Source organism: Heterodontus francisci, chromosome 11, assembly GCF_036365525.1.
Source record: "Heterodontus francisci isolate sHetFra1 chromosome 11, sHetFra1.hap1, whole genome shotgun sequence".
NCBI classification, from domain to species: Eukaryota; Metazoa; Chordata; class Chondrichthyes; order Heterodontiformes; family Heterodontidae; genus Heterodontus; species Heterodontus francisci.
The window spans coordinates 62,298,078-62,315,501 of record NC_090381.1 but is presented as its reverse complement, the minus strand read 5'-3'; the positions used below and the strand labels follow the sequence as shown (position 1 = coordinate 62,315,501).

At 43.5% G+C, this 17,424-nt stretch overlaps 1 protein-coding gene across 1 annotated transcript in view; it reads left to right on the top strand.

Annotated features, from left to right (window-relative positions):
* The window catches only part of LOC137374885 (transient receptor potential cation channel subfamily V member 5-like), a 177,559-nt gene extending 160,753 nt beyond the window's left edge, over window positions 1-16,806 (top strand). Inside the window, exons 14-15 of the mRNA XM_068041462.1 lie at window positions 3,771-3,880; window positions 16,510-16,806. Coding sequence (XP_067897563.1) covers window positions 3,771-3,880; window positions 16,510-16,684 — 285 coding nt within the window. The 3' untranslated portion in view covers window positions 16,685-16,806. The remainder of the gene's footprint in view (window positions 1-3,770; window positions 3,881-16,509) is intronic.
* Window positions 16,807-17,424: the final 618 nt, after the last annotated feature.

Genomic DNA, 17,424 nt, shown 5'->3' with positions numbered 1-17,424 from the left:
CTGGAGGTAAGGGCATCAATGTCGGGTGGGAGGATGAGACACCACTAGTGGTGTCCAGAGATGAAGGCCCCAGGGCAGCTGACATGTGCTTCTTCTCCAGCTGGGTGCATGGTGGCACCTGTCTGTCTCCCTGAGGGGAAGGGTGACCTGGAGGGAGGTCCAGGTTCCTCACCCCCTCTCGCTTAGACTCTGCTGCATGGAGCCAACGGCAACAGCAATGGAGTGCAGGTCAGATCACATTTGGCTCGAGTGGTCAGCCAGACTCACTATGGAGCTCACCAGACCCTCGACTGAGGAAGCTGTACGCTCAAATTCCTGGGACATCGCAGGCGTCATGGCTTGCATGGACTCTTCCATGACACGCTGTAAGCCACGCATGACCTCAGGCATCTCTGAAATATTTTGCACATGGCTTTGCTGCACATCCAGCAGACTTCTCATAGCAACAAACAAAGGATCATCATCAGTGTGGGGCTGAGCAGGGGCCTGGTCCTCATCATTCCTCCGATTGTCAGGGAACCCGGCTGGCACATGTTCCCTCAGCTGCTGGGACATGTTTGTGTCGTGACCACCAGCTTGTGACCCAGATTCTAATCTTAACCCCTCCCCCTCCCCCAGCAGACCGTTTGTGTGTTTCTGCACTGGTGGAGGTGGAAGAAGAGGCAGGTGACGGTGCACCTTCTGGGGCATTGGAGGAGTCTTGGGCCACGTGGGGCTCCACGGCTTGAGTGCAGGCACCTGCACTGGAGACACAAACAGAGGCACTTTAAGCATCTGCTTCACATGAGTTCGCACAATTTTCTTCAGTTCCACATATGGCCACAAGAATGGAGGTGACACTTCATCCTTCTGCCTTGTGGCTCCTGCCTCTCCATCTCTGCTCACCCTGCTTCCCTCCTTTCTCGCAATCTCCAACGCCTCCTCCTCAGCCGTGGTCAACAGCCTTATGTCAGGGAAACCTGCTTCTGTTCTAGCACACTCACCGTGGTTGGGCTTTGTTTATCCTGCAGGAGACAATGCAGATGTAATGACATGTCATCAGCATCACTGATTCTGCAGTGGCTTTTGCACGACACATCCAAGCACATAAACAATGCCAATCTTCATCTTGGCACAAAATCATTTAGTGAATTGCACCAAGGCTGCTCACGCATTCCACTGCATTCCTTGTGTATCCTCTACCTTAAAGACACGGAGCCAGGGAGGAAAACCAATGGAGTTGTTTCGCCAAGGCCACTGACCCTCGACGATCTGAGCAAGTCATTGATGTGCTTGCAGCACTTCACCCATGTTCTACGAGTGACCCCATGGTTCGAGACTTCTTCTGCTACCTCCATCCAGGCCGCCTTGGTGAGGCGGGAGGGTCTTCACACTCCATCTGCAAGGAAGAGGACCTTCCGCCTTTCCCTGATGGCCTAGAGGAGAACCTGCAGGGAGGCAACACTGAACTGTGAGGCGGGGCGCAGCCTGCTGGCTGACATGTCATTCACTTTGGCTGCAGGTAAAATAAATGATATGAAGTTGGTGGTGAATTTCACAAAATAAGGGAGGCAAAAACATTTTGATTTAAATTAAGGCTTCAATTTAAGTTAGTGTGAAGATACATGAAAGGAAGGCTGCTGATCCTTGAGGTTGCAAGCACAGAATGTTTTATATTTGTGGCGATCATGGTGCTCGGGGTAGTGACGGAGGGTTTGACGATGAAAGGCCACCCCTGCAGCATGATCCCACATATGCCCTGTGCCTGTTGCCGCATGGCTAATTTACATACAAAATCGTGTGGGAAACAGGAATTGCGGTGAGAGTGGAAGTTCCGACAACTTCCGGTCCTGCCATCGGGAATGCCACGGCACTCATAAAATTCCACCCAATGGCCGGGATTTTATGGGCCAAGCTCCCAAGGTGGGATCGGTGGGGGGGGGGGGGGGGGGAACAACAGAGCATCGGGACGGGTGACGGAGGGGACAGCCGGGAGGAGGGCCCGTCGGCCAGCGATCTTCCCAGAGGCGGGAAAGGCCAACAATGGCCTTCCCACCCAGAGGCCAATTGAGGCACATAAGTGGCCTAGTAATGACCAATTAAGGGCCTCTTCCCGATGCCGCTGGAATCCTATCAAGGTGGAGGGGAAGGGGCGGCAGGGGTCTCTGCCGCATGAGGAAGAGGCCTTGTAAAACGAGGCACCCTCCCTGCAGGCTTGGAGTGAGTGGGGGGGACTGTTTCCCTCCTCCATCCCCCAGGCCCCCTCTCCCCCTGGACTGAACAATCACCCCACCTCACCAGGGCCTTCCAGACTGGCCCTGGCGACCCTGCCTCACCTCCCTCTGTTCTGGGGTTCCACCACTGGGCCTGGGTCTGAGGCCTCTGCAGTACCAGCAGTAGCCACCGCTCCCGGTGGCGCTGCTGATGCTACTGAGCTGCCAGCCCTCTGATTGGCCGGCAGCTCTTGGAGGTGGGATCCCCATCCCTTTAAAGTCTTTAAAAGGGACAGGGATCCCACCTCCTATAGCTTTAACATAAAAAGACTGGTGGGGGTGGTGGGCGGAGAGAAAAGGCAGAGGTGGGGTTCCCTCACCTTTTTGACTTGGTGCCAGGAGTCCCACCTCCAGCACAAAATCCATCCCAATGTGTCTTTCTTTTTCCAATTTTAGAGCTTTCCTAGTGCAATTTTAGGGTCAGTACTGCAAGAGGTGATTGGCTGGTCCGGAGATACAACAGGCTCATGGGACTGAGGTAGTCCTCTTCTCATGGCGGTTTGGCCCCAGGAGTAAGTTGCTGGTGGTTAGATCACTGGAACTTGTGGTTATACAGTCTGGTGCCACCTCCTACCTTGGGTGATGCGGAGGCCAGATATCTGACATCTGATGCTGTCCTGAGAAATGGCAGCCTCATGCAGATCATCTCCAGCTGTCATCATTGTACTGGGCCCTGGGTCTCTTAATCCAGTGAGATGGCTGGTCTAATTGTTATCAGCTCCTGTAGGCCTTGACTGACAGCTGGCCCTGAGTACCTGAAACTCAATACACAATATGCTGTCTAGTTTACCCTCCAGGGCAGCAGGTTGCGTTTCCATAGAGAAGCAGGCTGGTCCTGGGCCACCCATGAAATGGAAGACTCTCTCAAATTCCAGTTGAAGCTATCATGCTCCATTAATGCCTGCAACAAAGAGAAACCTCCATGCTGTTCCTACAAATAAGAGTAATAGACAAGAGTCACAGCTGCCTTGTTGTGGAATACCCTTGGAGACTGAGCGCAGAGTCTGTCTGAAGATATGTTGTTCAATGAACATCCTTTTTGGGTGAATACCCATGAGGTCTGGATCCACAACAGTAAGCCAGGGGCAAACTTCTCCACTGCCTCTGCTTGGAACCTATCACATCCTCATCCATTCCTTAACTCAAGAAATTGTCAACCATTTCTTACCATTTAAAGGCTGAATCAGTAATTTTGATCCTTCCTTACACACATTACTTGCGTATTACACAAGAGCTGTGCTACCGAAACACTGGAGGATACTTGAATCAGCTGTGTTATGTTTTATGGCAAGATCAGTACGATAGGTGACTGGGGTATGCAAGTCCCAGCTCTGGGGCATGCCAGTGTAAATGGCCCCATGCATTTTTGGGACCTAGATATTTTATAGTATTGTGAAGATTAAATCATAATGTAACTTAACATCAGAAACTTAAAATTATTTGGATACTGTTTCTCCTTTATAATCACAGTTGAAACTATAAACTAATTTAATTACTGAAAGATTAATGCTGTTTCAGATTGCTGCCACCACTCTTCTACTTGAGAGGAGACTGCCAGCCTGGCTGTGGCCTAGAGCAGGAATACCAGGAGATCTGTTGGGTCTCAACGTGGAAAAGTGGTACTTAAGGTAAAAATGTACAGCAGTGAGAAGAAATGCTTTCTAGAATATTTGTTGCCTGTAAAGAATTATTCACTGAAGTTATTTAGTATTTAAAATAAATGTGTTAGTCCCTCTCACACACACATTTGCTGTTGGAAACTCATACTCTGTTTCTAATCATTTCTATGTCTGCTGTTTAACATGTCACCATATTAAACCATCAGTGATTATTCATGAATGTACCTCATTTATAGTCAGTACTTTTGGTGTCATTGAACAATAACAAAATAGTGACATCACCACGTGTAGCACACTTGATTGATACACTGAGATAACAGTATGAGTGTTTTAAAACAAAGATTTTTTTTGTAAAAGTATTTCAAAATTCATAATGTGGCCTTTAGGCCCAAATTATTTTACAAAATGCTGCTCCAAAGCTAAGAAAATACAAATTAAAATCAAATCAAATTACATGAACATCTCATCATTTAATTCACTGCAAGAAATATATTTTTAAGTTTCCTTTTTTAAATTAACCTATTACCAGCAAAAAAACTTTAGGTAACAATTATCAGATGTTCAGAACATTTCCTTGTTTATTGCTCCTGGTAGTAATTTATCACCTAAGTTTAAAAAATACTGCTCAATACGGAGAGGAGATTTGTCATGCCTGTGTTACTGTTGTGACAACTAAATATTTATAGCTACTGGTATACAGTGATTTGACACTGCATTTAGCTCTATCTGTCTGTGATGCTCTGATTTAAGCTTGCCTTGTCCCATCTTTCAATTTCAAAGTATTTCATGAACACACCTGGTTTAAAGTGTGTCTATTTCAACGCCAGGAGCATCCGGAATAAGGTGGGTGAGCTTGCAGCATGGGTTGGTACCTGGGATCTCGATGTAGTGGCCATTTCGGAGACATGGGTAGAGCAGGGGCAGGAATGGATGTTGCAGATTCCGGGATTTAGATGTTTCAGTAAGAACAGAGAAGATGGTAAAAGAGGGGGGGGTGTGGCATTGTTAATCAAGGAGAGTATTACAGCGACAGAAAGGACGTTTGAGGACTCGGCTACTGAGGTAGTATGGGCTGAGGTTAGAAACAGGAGAGGTGAGGTTACCCTGTTGGGAGTCTTTTATAGACCTCCGAATAGTTCCAGAGATGTAGAGGAAAGGATAGCGAAGATGATTCTCGACAGGGGCGAGAGTAACAGGGTAGTTGTTATGGGGGACTTTAACTTTCCAAATATCGACTAGAAATACTATAGTTCGAGTACTTTAGATGGGTCAGTTTTTGTCCAGTGTGTGCAGGAGGGTTTTCTGACACAGTATGTAGACAGGCCAACCAGGGGCGATGCCACATTGGATTTGGTACTGGGAAATGAACCCGGCCAGGTGTTAGATTTAGATGTAGGTGAGCACTTTGGTGATAGTGATCACAATTCGGTTAGGTTTACCTTAGCGATGGGCAGGGACAGGTATATACCGCAGGGCAAGAATTATAACTGGGGGAAAGGAAATTATGATGCGATTAGGCAAGATTTAGGATGTGTAGGATGGGGAAGGAAACTGCAGGGGATGGGAACAATCGAAATGTGGAGCTTATTCAAGGAGCAGCTACTGCGTGTCCTTGATAAGTATGTACCTGTGAGGCAGGAAGGAAGTTGTCGTGCGAGGGAGCCGTGGTTTACTAAAGAAGTTGAAGCGCTTGTCAAGAGGAAGAAGAAGGCTTATGTTAGGATGAGACGTGAAGGCTCAGTTAGGGCGCTTGAGAGCTACAAGCTAGCCAGGAAGGATCTAAAGGGAGAGCTAAGAAGAGCAAGGAGAGGACACGAAAAGTCATTGGTGGATCGGATCAGGGAAAACCCTAAGGCTTTCTATAGGTATATCAGGAATAAAAGAATGACTAGAGTTAGATTAGGGCCAATCAAGGATAGTAGTGGGAAGTTGTGTGTGGAATCAGAGGAGATAGGGGAAGTGTTAAATGAATATTTTGCGTCAGTATTTACAGTAGAGAAAGAAAATGTTGTTGAGAATACTGAGATTCAGGCTACGAGGCTAGATGGGATTGAGGTTCACAAGGAGGAGGTGTTAGCCATTTTGGAAAGTGTGAAAATAGATAAGTCCCCTGGGCCAGATGGGATTTATCCTAGGATTCTCTGGGAAGCTAGGGAGGAGATTGCAGAGCCTTTGTCCTTGATCTTTATGTCGTCATTGTCGACAGGAATAGTGCCGGAAGACTGGAGGATTGCAAATGTTGTCCCCTTGTTCAAGAAGGGGAGTAGAGACAGCCCTGGTAATTATAGACCTGTGAGCCTTACTTCGGTTGTGGGTAAAATGTTGGAAAAGGTTATAAGAGACAGGATTTATAATCATCTTGAAAAGAATAAGTACATTAGAGATAGTCAGCACGGTTTTGTGACGGGTAGGTCGTGCCTCACAAACCTTATTGAGTTTTTCGAGAAGGTGACCAAACAGGTGGATGAGGGTAAAGCAGTGGATGTGGTGTATATGGATTTCAGTAAGGCGTTTGATAAGGTTCCCCACGGTAGGCTATTGCAGAAAATATGCAAGTATGGGGTTGAAGGTGATTTAGAGCTTTGGATCAGAAATTGGCTAGCTGAAAGAAGACAGAGGGTGGTGGTTGATGGCAAATGTTCATCCTGGAGTTTAGTTACTAGTGGTGTACCGCAAGGATCTGTTTTGGGGCCACTGCTGTTTGTCATTTTTATAAATGACCTGGAAGAGGGTGTAGAAGGGTGGGTTAGTAAATTTGCAGATGACACTAAGGTCGGTGGAGTTGTGGATAGTGCCGAAGGATGTTGTCGGGTACAGAGAGACATAGATAGGCTGCAGAGCTGGGCTGAGAGATGGCAAATGGAGTTTAATGCGGAAAAGTGTGAGGTGATTCACTTTGGAAGGAGTAACAGGAATGCAGAGTACTGGGCTAATGGGAGGATTCTTGGTACTGTAGATGAACAGAGAGATCTTGGTGTCCAGGTGCATAAATCCCTGAAGGTTGCTAACCAGGTTAATAGGGCTGTTAAGAAGGCATATGGTGTGTTAGCTTTTATTAGTAGGGGGGTCGAGTTTCGGAGCCACGAGGTCATGCTGCAGCTGTACAAAAATCTGGTGAGACCGCACCTGGAGTATTGCGTGCAGTTCTGGTCACCGCATTATAGGAAGGATGTGGAAGCTATGGAAAGGGTGCAGAGGAGATTTACTAGGATGTTGCCTGGTATGGAGGGAAGGTCTTACGAGGAAAGGCTGAGGGACTTGAGGTTGTTTTCGTTGGAGAGAAGGAGGAGGAGAGGTGACTTAATAGAGACATATAAGATAATCAGAGGGTTAGATAGGGTGGATAGTGAGCGTCTTTTTCCTCGGATGGTGATGGCAAACACGAGGGGACATAGCTTCAAGTTGAGGGGTGATAGATATCGGACAGATGTGAGAGGTAGTTTCTTTACTCAGAGAGTAGTAAGGGCGTGGAACGCCCTGCCTGCAGCAGTAGTAGATTCGCCAACTTTAAGGGCATTTAAGTGGACATTGGATAGACACATGGATGAAAATGGAATAGTGTAGGTCAGATGGTTTCACAGGGCGGCGCAACATCGAGGGCCGAAGGGCCTGTACTGCGCTGTAATGTTCTAAATTCTAAATTCTAAAAAACACAATTTGATATTTCCACATTCCAGCATCTTCCCTAGGGAAATCAGTATGTCACAACATCTCTTGTTTTACCAGTAGAATTTATTCTGGAGTTTTAATTTTCCCTGTACAGTTATGGAAAATAATAAAGTTCTGTGACCAGTCTTGTGTTTATCAAGATATCAAGTATGGCAGGCTAACTTTGTAATGCCCTCACTACGACTAGTAATTGTCAAGACGTTATTCTGCATAACCAAACAAGAAAATAACATTAAAATAAAATCAAAATACTGTAGGTGCTGCAAAGCTGAAATAAAAACAAAAAGTGCTGGAAATACTCAGCGTGTCTGGCAGCATTTGTGGCAAAGAGAAGCAAATAACATTTCTATGGTGGGAGCAGAGCTATATCACGCAGTGTATCAGAAATCTGCTTTAATCTCTTTCATATGGCTTTAGATACAGTAATGTAAATTAAATTTGTCTTTGGAATAGCTGCATCTTTTGAATTTGTCACCAAGGGGCAGTGAAGAGGAGAATTGGGCAGGATGTAAACAGGCAGCTGATCTGATAACTGCACTTCCCCATGCTAAAGTTGAAATTTTAACCCTCAAGGTGTCTATGTGAAAGCAGGTAGATTGTTTGATATGACAAGTCATCCAGGATACAGTAGTTTGTTTCTAAGGGGGAGAATAATGGACACTCAATTGAAAATCAAACATTAAGGATAGTTTCTGTTGCAGTCAGGTGGCAAAAAACATTGTTCCTCCAGCTGGCTGGAAACAACTGTTCACATCTTAGCGACTTACATTTTAAAATGGTTCATAAATTAATTTCTTGACCATTGAGAAGAATCAGTTCGATTTTCAAATAAGACCACTTCGACACCAATGAAAGGACATAAAATGGAGCAAGTGTTTTCGTTAGTCAGGTAGTGTACTACTAGTTTTCTATTGTGTAGTTTTGTTTCTACATAATTATCTTACTTGTAATTAAATTTTACTATTAGCTTTAGACTAAGTGTAATGGCATGGAAATGCTAGTCCGAGGAAGCTCAGGGAAAGGCAAAGCAGCATCAGTCTGTTCCTGAATTGGAAAAGGAAGCTTAACACATACAAGACCTATGAGTCAGGATCCAGTTGATTTAGCCTATAACTGTTCAGAATAACTATCAAATCATAAATTAAACAGAAAATATTAGAAAACACTCAACAAGTCAAGCAGCATCTGTGGAGAGAAAAACAGTTAACTTTTCAGGTCAATGATCTTATATCAAAACTTAAGCTCATTCCAAATTTTAAGGAACATAGCAACAAATATGGTTTATTAACAGCATTTGAATCTATATCAAGCACCACATGTAGGATAGAAAATGTTGGGCATAAAGACTGATACCATCATTTAACAGTAAAATGATTACTGCATTTCTGCGACTAGATCACTGTACAGTGCAGATTATAAGGTTGTAAAGAATGATGCTGGTTACTTTTGATTTGGTGCCAGAAGTATTTAGACATTAATTTAAAATTTACAGAACGCTGAGAGCCATCATTGAAATTGTGGTTGGGGTGAACTTGTTACATCTTATGATGAAATATGCAAATTTACTTAAAGAAATCATTTTCTGGAAATGGCTCTGGATGATTTTTGGAGATACCCTCTCTTTCCCTGTGTCCCACACACTACCTCCTCTCTCTCCCATCTGTGTCCCATCTATCCTCCCTTGTGCCCTCCTTTCTCTCCCCTTGTGTCACTCCCCTCCTCTGTGTCCCTCCCCCCTCCCCTCTGTGACCCTCTCTTTCTCTCCCCATCACTCTCCCCTCTGTAGTCCCCTTTCTCTCCCCCCTCACCCCCGCTTCCTCCCTCTTCTGCCCTCTCCCTCTCCCCCCTCCCTCCCCTCTCAACCCCTGCCCCCACCCCTCTCACCCCTCTCCCTCCCCCTCTCCTCTGCTCTCTCCCGCCACTCTTTCCCTCTCTATCTGTCTCCCTCTCTACCCTGCTCGGTCTCGCTGCCTCTCCCTCTCTCTCTCTCCCTCCCCCTTTCCCTCCCCATCTCTCTCCCCCGCCTCTCTCTTCCCATTCTCCCTCTCTACCTCTCTTCTCTGATTCCCCTCTCTCTCCCCCTGTCTCTCTCTCTTCCCTCTCTCTCTCTCCCCCATCTCTCCCCCTCTGCCGCTCTCTCTCTACCCCGCCCTTTCTCCCCTCTTGCGACACCTCCCTCAACATGCACCAGGAGCAGAAACACATTGTCGCTCAGTGCTGGCCTCACCACTGTAAGAGAAACCAGGGCATTTGGAGAGCTGAGAACGTGGACTGTCTGCCTGAAAGTAAACAGCTTGCTCTGGCTCAAAAAAGTTTTTTTTTTTATTCATTCGTGGGATGTGGGCGTCACTGGCTTGGCCAGCATTTATTGCCCATCCATAATTGCCCTTGAGAAGGTGGTGGTGAGCTGCCTTCTTGAACCGCTGCAGTCCATGTGGGGTAGGTACACCCACAGTGCTGTTAGGAAGGGAGTTCCAGGATTTTGACCCAGCGACAGTCTTGCCTTTCCATTGCTTTCATGTGCACTGTCCTATCTGTTTTACTCACACACCAATGCTCTCCATGGCAAATTCCCCAGGTCAGACACAGGCGGGGAGCTGCTGATTGGTGGCTCCATTAGCACCACCCCTGTCCTGCTCCCATTGGTGAGTGCTCCCTGATTGATGGTACCAGGCTTCCCAGCGAGTCCCGCCTCCTCCGCATTCCAAATCAACCAAGGTCCGCTCGCAGGCAAATCATTCACACTTTTGATTGGTGGATTGTCGGGGCAGATACAAAAATTTTGGCGGGTTGTAGGAGCTAGCCCGATGCCCCGATGATCCTGATCCTTTGTAATTACTTTCACTCCTGATAATTTTAATTGTCTTGCTCCAACCCTTTAAACTTGTGTTTTAAAATTGCAAGTTAAAAGGCTTAGAGCAAGACATTTAAAATTACCACGGACCTCAAAATTTTTACCATGGACACTGATGTCTGTGAATGGACACTTTGCCAACCCCTGGTGATGAGGAGGTGGGAGAGGAGATCTCACACCAGTTAAATAGAAGGCAACACACTGATTCAGATTATCAGCCAACACTGCACGTGTCTGTACTGGTGCAACCCAGCAGATCACAGAGATAATTAAGTGGTGTCGATGCAAACAATGCTGGTCCAAAAGGGAATCCAGAGCACAAAGTGCTGCTGAGACATGAGATTCCCAGAAACTGTGTAGTGACACTAAATCAATAGAACCACCTGATCATGATGAACAAGTTGCCAACAAAAGACTTATGTAATATATCTGATGCAATTGATACATGGTGATCAATTTCTAGATGGTAGGTGTGCCCATATTCATGGTATTCTGAGTACAAATGATGGCCAATGGTCTCTACAGCAGAAAATGAAGCTAGATGGAGTATAGGCATTGTTTGGGTTAATGAGAAATAAAGAACTCCTGCTGGTAACTGTCTGAGACAGCGATTGGGGGAGGCGACAGAAAGGGAAGATAAAGGAGGAGCGAGATCTGGAGAGGAAAGGCACAGAGAGGCAATGAGAAAAACGGAAAGGGAGAGAGAAAATGAGTGAAAAAGGAGAAAGATAGCTTATGTGATGCAAGAGGATGACAGACAACAAACGAACATACTAATTAAGAGCAGAAGTAGGCCACTTGGCCCTTCAAGCCTGCTCTGCCATTCAATAAGTTCATGATTGAACTGATTACTCAAAATTTCCAACTATCCCCAATTCAGCCCCTTGCTTATCAAGAATCTATCTACCTCTGCCTTAAAAATAGTCAAAGGCTCTGCTTCCACTACCTTTTGAGGAAGACAATTCCAAAGACTCTTGACCCTCTGAGAGAAAAAATTTCACTTCATCTCTGTCTCAAATGGGCAATCCTTTACTTGTAAACAGTGACCCCTAGTTTGAGATTCTCCCACAAGGGGAAACATCCTTTCCACATCTACCCTGTCAAGACCCCTCAGGATCTTATATGTTTCAATCAAGTCGCTTCTTACTCTTCTAAATTCCAGTGGATACAAGCTTAGCCTATCCAATCTTTCCTCGTAAGACAGCCCGCCCATTCCAGGTAATAGTCCAGTAAACCTTCTCTGTACTGCCTCCAACGCATTTACATCCTTCCTTAAATAAGGAGACCAGTACTGTACACAGTACTCCAGATGTGGTCTCACCAATGTCCTGTACAGCTGAAGCATAACCTCCCTACTTTTGTATTCAATTTCCCTTGCGATAAACAGTAAAATTCTATTAGCTTTCCTAATTACGTGGTGTACCTGCATACTAACCTTTTGCGATTCATGCACTAGGACACCCAGATCCCTCTGCATCTCAGAGCTCTGCAGTCTCTCGCCATTTAGATAACATGCTTTTTTATTCTTCCTGCCAAAGTGGACAATTTCCCATTTTCCCACATTATATTCCATTTGCCAGGTCTTCACCCACTCACTTAACCTATCTATATCCCTTAGTAGCCCCCTTATGTCCTCTTCACAACTTACTTTCCTACCTATCTTTGTGTCATCAACAAATTTAGCAACCATAACTTGGTCCCTTCATCCAAGTCATTTATGTAAATTGTAAAAAGTTGAGGCCCCATCACAGTTCTCTGTGGCACACCACTCATTACATCTTGCCAACCGGAAAATGACCCATTTATGCCTACTCTCTGTTTCCTGTAAACAAGCCAATCTTCTATTCATGCCAATATGTTACCCCCTACACCATGAGCTTTTATTTTCTGCAATAACCTTTGATGTGGCACCTTATCAAATGCCTTCTGGAAATCTAAGTACAATACATCCACCGGTTCCCCTTTATCCACAGCACATGTAACTCCCTCAAAGAATGCCAATAAATTGGTTAGACATGATTTCCCTTTCATAAAACCACGTTGACTCTGCCTGATTACCTTGAATTTTTTCGAAATGCTCTGCTATAACATCTTTAATAATAGCTTCTAACATTTTCCCTAAGACAGATGTTATGCTAACTGGCCTGTAGTTTCCTGCGTTCTGTTTCCTTCCCTTTTTGAATAAAGGAGTTACATTCACTATTTTCCAATCAAATAGAACCTTCCCCAAATCTAGGGAACTTAGGAAAATTAAAACTAACACATCAACTTCTCACTAACCACTTCTTTTCACATCCTAGGATGAAAACCATCAGAACCCGGGGATTGTCAGCCCACAGCTCCAACAATTTGTTCAGTACCATTTCCCTGGTGATTGTAATTTTTTTGAGTCCCTCCCTTCCATTTCCTGACTTACAGCTAATTCTGAGATGTTACTTGTATCCTCAATAGTGAAGACCATGCAAAATATCTCTGCAAAATTCATCCGCCATCGCCTTATTATCCATTATTAATTCCCCAGACTCACTTTCTATAGGATCAACACACACTTTGTTAACTCTTTTCTTTTTAAAATATCTGTAGAAACTCTGATACTACATGAAAGAGCAAAAGGAAGAGAAAGCACATAGTAGATCAGAAATAGAAGAGCAGTGAATATGTGGAAGGATATTGGACAGCAGATTACATATGCAGGGAGGTGCCATCTGTCTTTATATTTCTAGCTAGCTTTCTCTAGTACTCTAATTTTACATTCCTTATCAATCTTTTAGTCATTCTTTGCTGTTTTTTATATTCTGCCCAATCTTCTGACCTGCCTCCCATCTTTGCACAATTATATGCTTTTTCTTTAAGTTTGATACTATCTTTAATTGTTTTAGTTGACCACAGATGGCGGGTCCCATTCTTGGAATTTTTCTTTCTCGTTGGAATGTATCTATTCTGTGTATTCTGAAATATCCCCTTAAATGTCTGCCACTGCATCTCTATTGAACTATCCCTTAATCTAATTTGCCAGTTCACTTTAGCTAGCTCTGCTTTCATGCCCTCATAATTGCCTTATTTAAGTTTAAAATACTAGTCTTGGACCCACTCTTTTCTCCCTCAAACTGAATATAAAATTCAATCATATTATGATCACTGCTACTTAGGGGCACCTCAACTATGAGGTCATTAAATAATCCTATCTCATTGCACAATACCAGGTCTACTATAGCCTGCTCTCTGGTTGGCTCCAGAACGTATTGTCCCAAGAAATTATCCCAACAACATTCTATGTACTCCTCATCTAGGCTACCTCTGCCCATCTGATTTTTCCAGCCTATATATAGATTAAAATCCCCCATAATTATTGCTATACCTTTCTGACAAGCTGCCATTATTTCTTCCTTTATACCCCATCCTACAGTGTGGTTAATGTGAGCTGGCCTGTACACCACTCCCACAAGTGACTGCTTGCCTTTATGATTTCTCATCTCTACCCAAACCACTTCTACATCCTGGTCTCCTGAATTTAGGTCATCCTTCTCTATTGCGTTAATACCATCATTAATTAACAGAGCTACCCCCCCCCCCCCATCTTTTCCTAGCTTCCTGTCCTTCCTAAATGCCATATACTCTTCAAAGTTCAGGTCACAATCTATGTCGTCCTGCAGCCATGTCTCTGTAATGGCTATGAGATCGTACTTAGTTATTTCTATTTGTGCTGTTAGTTCATCTGTTTGGTTTTGAATGCTACGTGCATTCAGATACAGAGCCTTTAGTTTTGTCCTTTTATTGTTTTTGTAACCTCTAGCCTTATCTGTTGATTAACTCTTAGATTTGTACACTCTGTCCCTTCCTGTCATGGTCTGTTTATCATTTCCCATATTAATACCTTTCTCTCTTGCCTTGTCTCTACTCCTTGATTTACCATATCTTCCCAAATGTGATCCCTTGCCCCCACTATTCAGTTTAAAACCCTCTCTACTTCCATAGTTATGCAGATCGCTGGAACATCGGCCCCAGCACGGTTCAGATGTCGACCGTCCCAACAGTACCGCCACCACTTTCCCCAATACTGGTGCCAGTGCCCCACAAACCGGAACCCACTGCTACCACACCAGTCTTTGAGCCACGCATTAATTTCTCTGATCTTATTTGCCCTATGCTAATTTGCACGTGGCTCAGCTAATAATCCAGAGATCATTACCTTTGAGGTTCTGCTTATTAATTTGGTGCCTAGTTCCTCAGACTGACTGTGCAAACCTCTTTCCTTGTCCTGCCTATGTTATTGGTACCTACATGGACCACAACGACTGGATCTTTCCCCTCACACTGTAAGTTCCTCTCCAGCTCTGAGCAGATGTCCCGAACCCTGGCACCAGGCAGGCAACACAACCGTCTGGACTCTCGCTCTTTGCTGCAGAGAACAGTGTCAATCCCCCTCACTGTATCATCCCCTACGACCACTACATTCCTTTTTTCTCCCTCCAATTGAATGGCTTCCTGCACCATGGTGCCGTGGTCAGGTTGCTCATCCACCTTGCTGCCCCCACTCTCATCCAAGCAAGCTGAAAGAACCTCAAACCTGTTGGACAATCGCAAAGGCTGAGGCTCCTGCACTCCTGACCTCTGGATCTCCTTACCTGCCTCAGCTGCAGCCACACTCCCCTGTCTCTGACCACTGACCAAATCAGAGGACCCTATCTTAAGGGGTGTGACCGCCTCCTGGTACAAAATGTCCAGTTAACTTTGCCCCTCCCTGATGTGTCACACTGTCTGCAGCTTCGACTCCAGTTCAATGACTGAGCCGAAGCTCTTCGAGCTGCAAACATTTACTGCAGACATGTTTGCCCTGGATCACACTGGCATCCAGGAGCTCCCACATGCTGCAGCCGTGACACATCACCTATCCTGCCATCCTTAATGTGTTTTAAATAACTACTTAATTATTTTATTAAATTATTTATTTTTTCCTTTTGTAATATATATTTTATTAAGCTGACCACTAGTTCCTTTTTTTTTTTTAAAACATTAGGATTAGAGTGGACCTTAATCACTTACCAGATACTCACCAAACAGGTAGCTTCTTCCCAAACCAATCACCTACCTGCTTGCCTGTGATGTTTGATGCTAAGTTTGATTTAAATTAAATTAAATTAAATGCTTACCTGTATACTCATCCCAATGGCTCTCTGTTTCCCTGCTGTCCCTGTTGATTGTGATGTCATGAATGAAAGAGGGAATGAAATAAGAGCACAGATGGAATGAAAGCTGGATAAATGGAAGGAGAGTGAAAAACAATGTGAGAGCAATAGTATGAGACAATTTTGAGGGAGATTCTAGGAAACAGGCAGAGAGGGAAAAGGAGAGGAAGATGGTAAGAGAGAAAAAATGGGAATGGGGAATGAGAAAATTCAGATGAGATGTCAAGAAATAATTGGAAACTAAGCACAATTTTGACCTCAACATAATGGCCTGACAGTACAGTTTTCACTGTCATTTGCAGTGCACGGGAACATCTCATGTTTCTAGTGTGTTAACAGCAGGATGAAAGGGTAATTGTTAGTCCTGTGGTATGCTGTCACATTCATGACATACATATGGATGCAAGTTTACAGAAACTGCTATTTTGCAGTGAACTTGAGTTAATACCATTGGAACAAAACCAAATTGAAATAATCCCTCCAGCATCTTAAAAAAAAAGGTCAACTTCCTCAATACAATAAAAAGCCTGACAACTTGTGCTGCATCCAAAGAAGTGTGTTAGATTTATCTGTATGAAGGAAGTGGAAGATTAACAAAAATATGTGAAAATGTGTTTTGAGCTATTGGAGGTAGCATTGATGGAACTAATACCTCTTCCTCAGGTGTAACGCATTGTCTGGAAAAATAGAATTTTCTTGACAAGGCCTTAAATGATCAATATTTATTATGAATAAAAAAGTAACATGACATGTAAGCATTCTAATGCATTCTCAGAGGCATCTCTCAAATATTGGAGTGCTAAATTCCAACAGTGGCATATGGAAAAGCTCCAAAAATGTTTGGGTACTTTAGTAATAATAAAGTTACATTATGCATTCCTCTTTCACAATTTGTATCTTAACGTAGATTACTCAATTTTATTTTAAAGGGTCGAAGAAAGAAGTGACTACCAAAAGGCAAGGAAAAAGTCTGAAAATGAGGAGAAAGAAAATGTAACCCATCCAAGAAAAAATAGAAGTGCCTATCGTTGGAAACTCATCCATAAAAACATTTCAAAAAGCCTTAAAAAGAATGATGATGCATGTGATATGACTACTTTGTAAATTTTGATCTCTGTACCACCACAGGTATTGGTTTTCCGGATCACATAATTACTTTTCCGAACTTTATGAATACAAGCTTACAAGACCAATTTCCCGTTATACAGTGGACAGCTATTCCTCAGGTGTACACACTCACATTAAAAGAAACATTTAAAATTTCAGTGAAGCTGAATTTCAACAGATCAATTAAAATTTTAAATGTTCTTGAATGTGATAAAACCTATGCTACAACTTAGGCAACTCAATATGGATGTTGATGGCTATTATATCATTTGTACATTAAGATTGGATAGCTGCTTTAATAGATACCCAGAATTAATATTAACAAATGTAACTAGAAAATCTATTGTCATTTGCAAAGTATAGTATTGTAAAGTGGGACTTAATATTAATTGACTGCAGTAGAAATATTTCAAAGAAATAAGACTACAATAATACAAAGAGTCAAATATAAAACAAGACTATTGTACCTTTGATGTGCATTTACAAATTATAGCAGTTTTGTTATAACAGTTTTTGGATAGAATCTTTAAACTGTGATGACAAAACAGCTTTCAGTATGAAGTTACTATCACACAGTTTCTAAATGATCTGTGAAATGTAATACAGGATGTTACTGAACACAGAACAAGAATTAAAGTTTTTTTATATATATAAAATGTAAGTAAATGGAAAATTATAATCTTATACAGTATTTTAATATAAAGGTACAAAATGCTACTGTATTCATAGGGGTAACA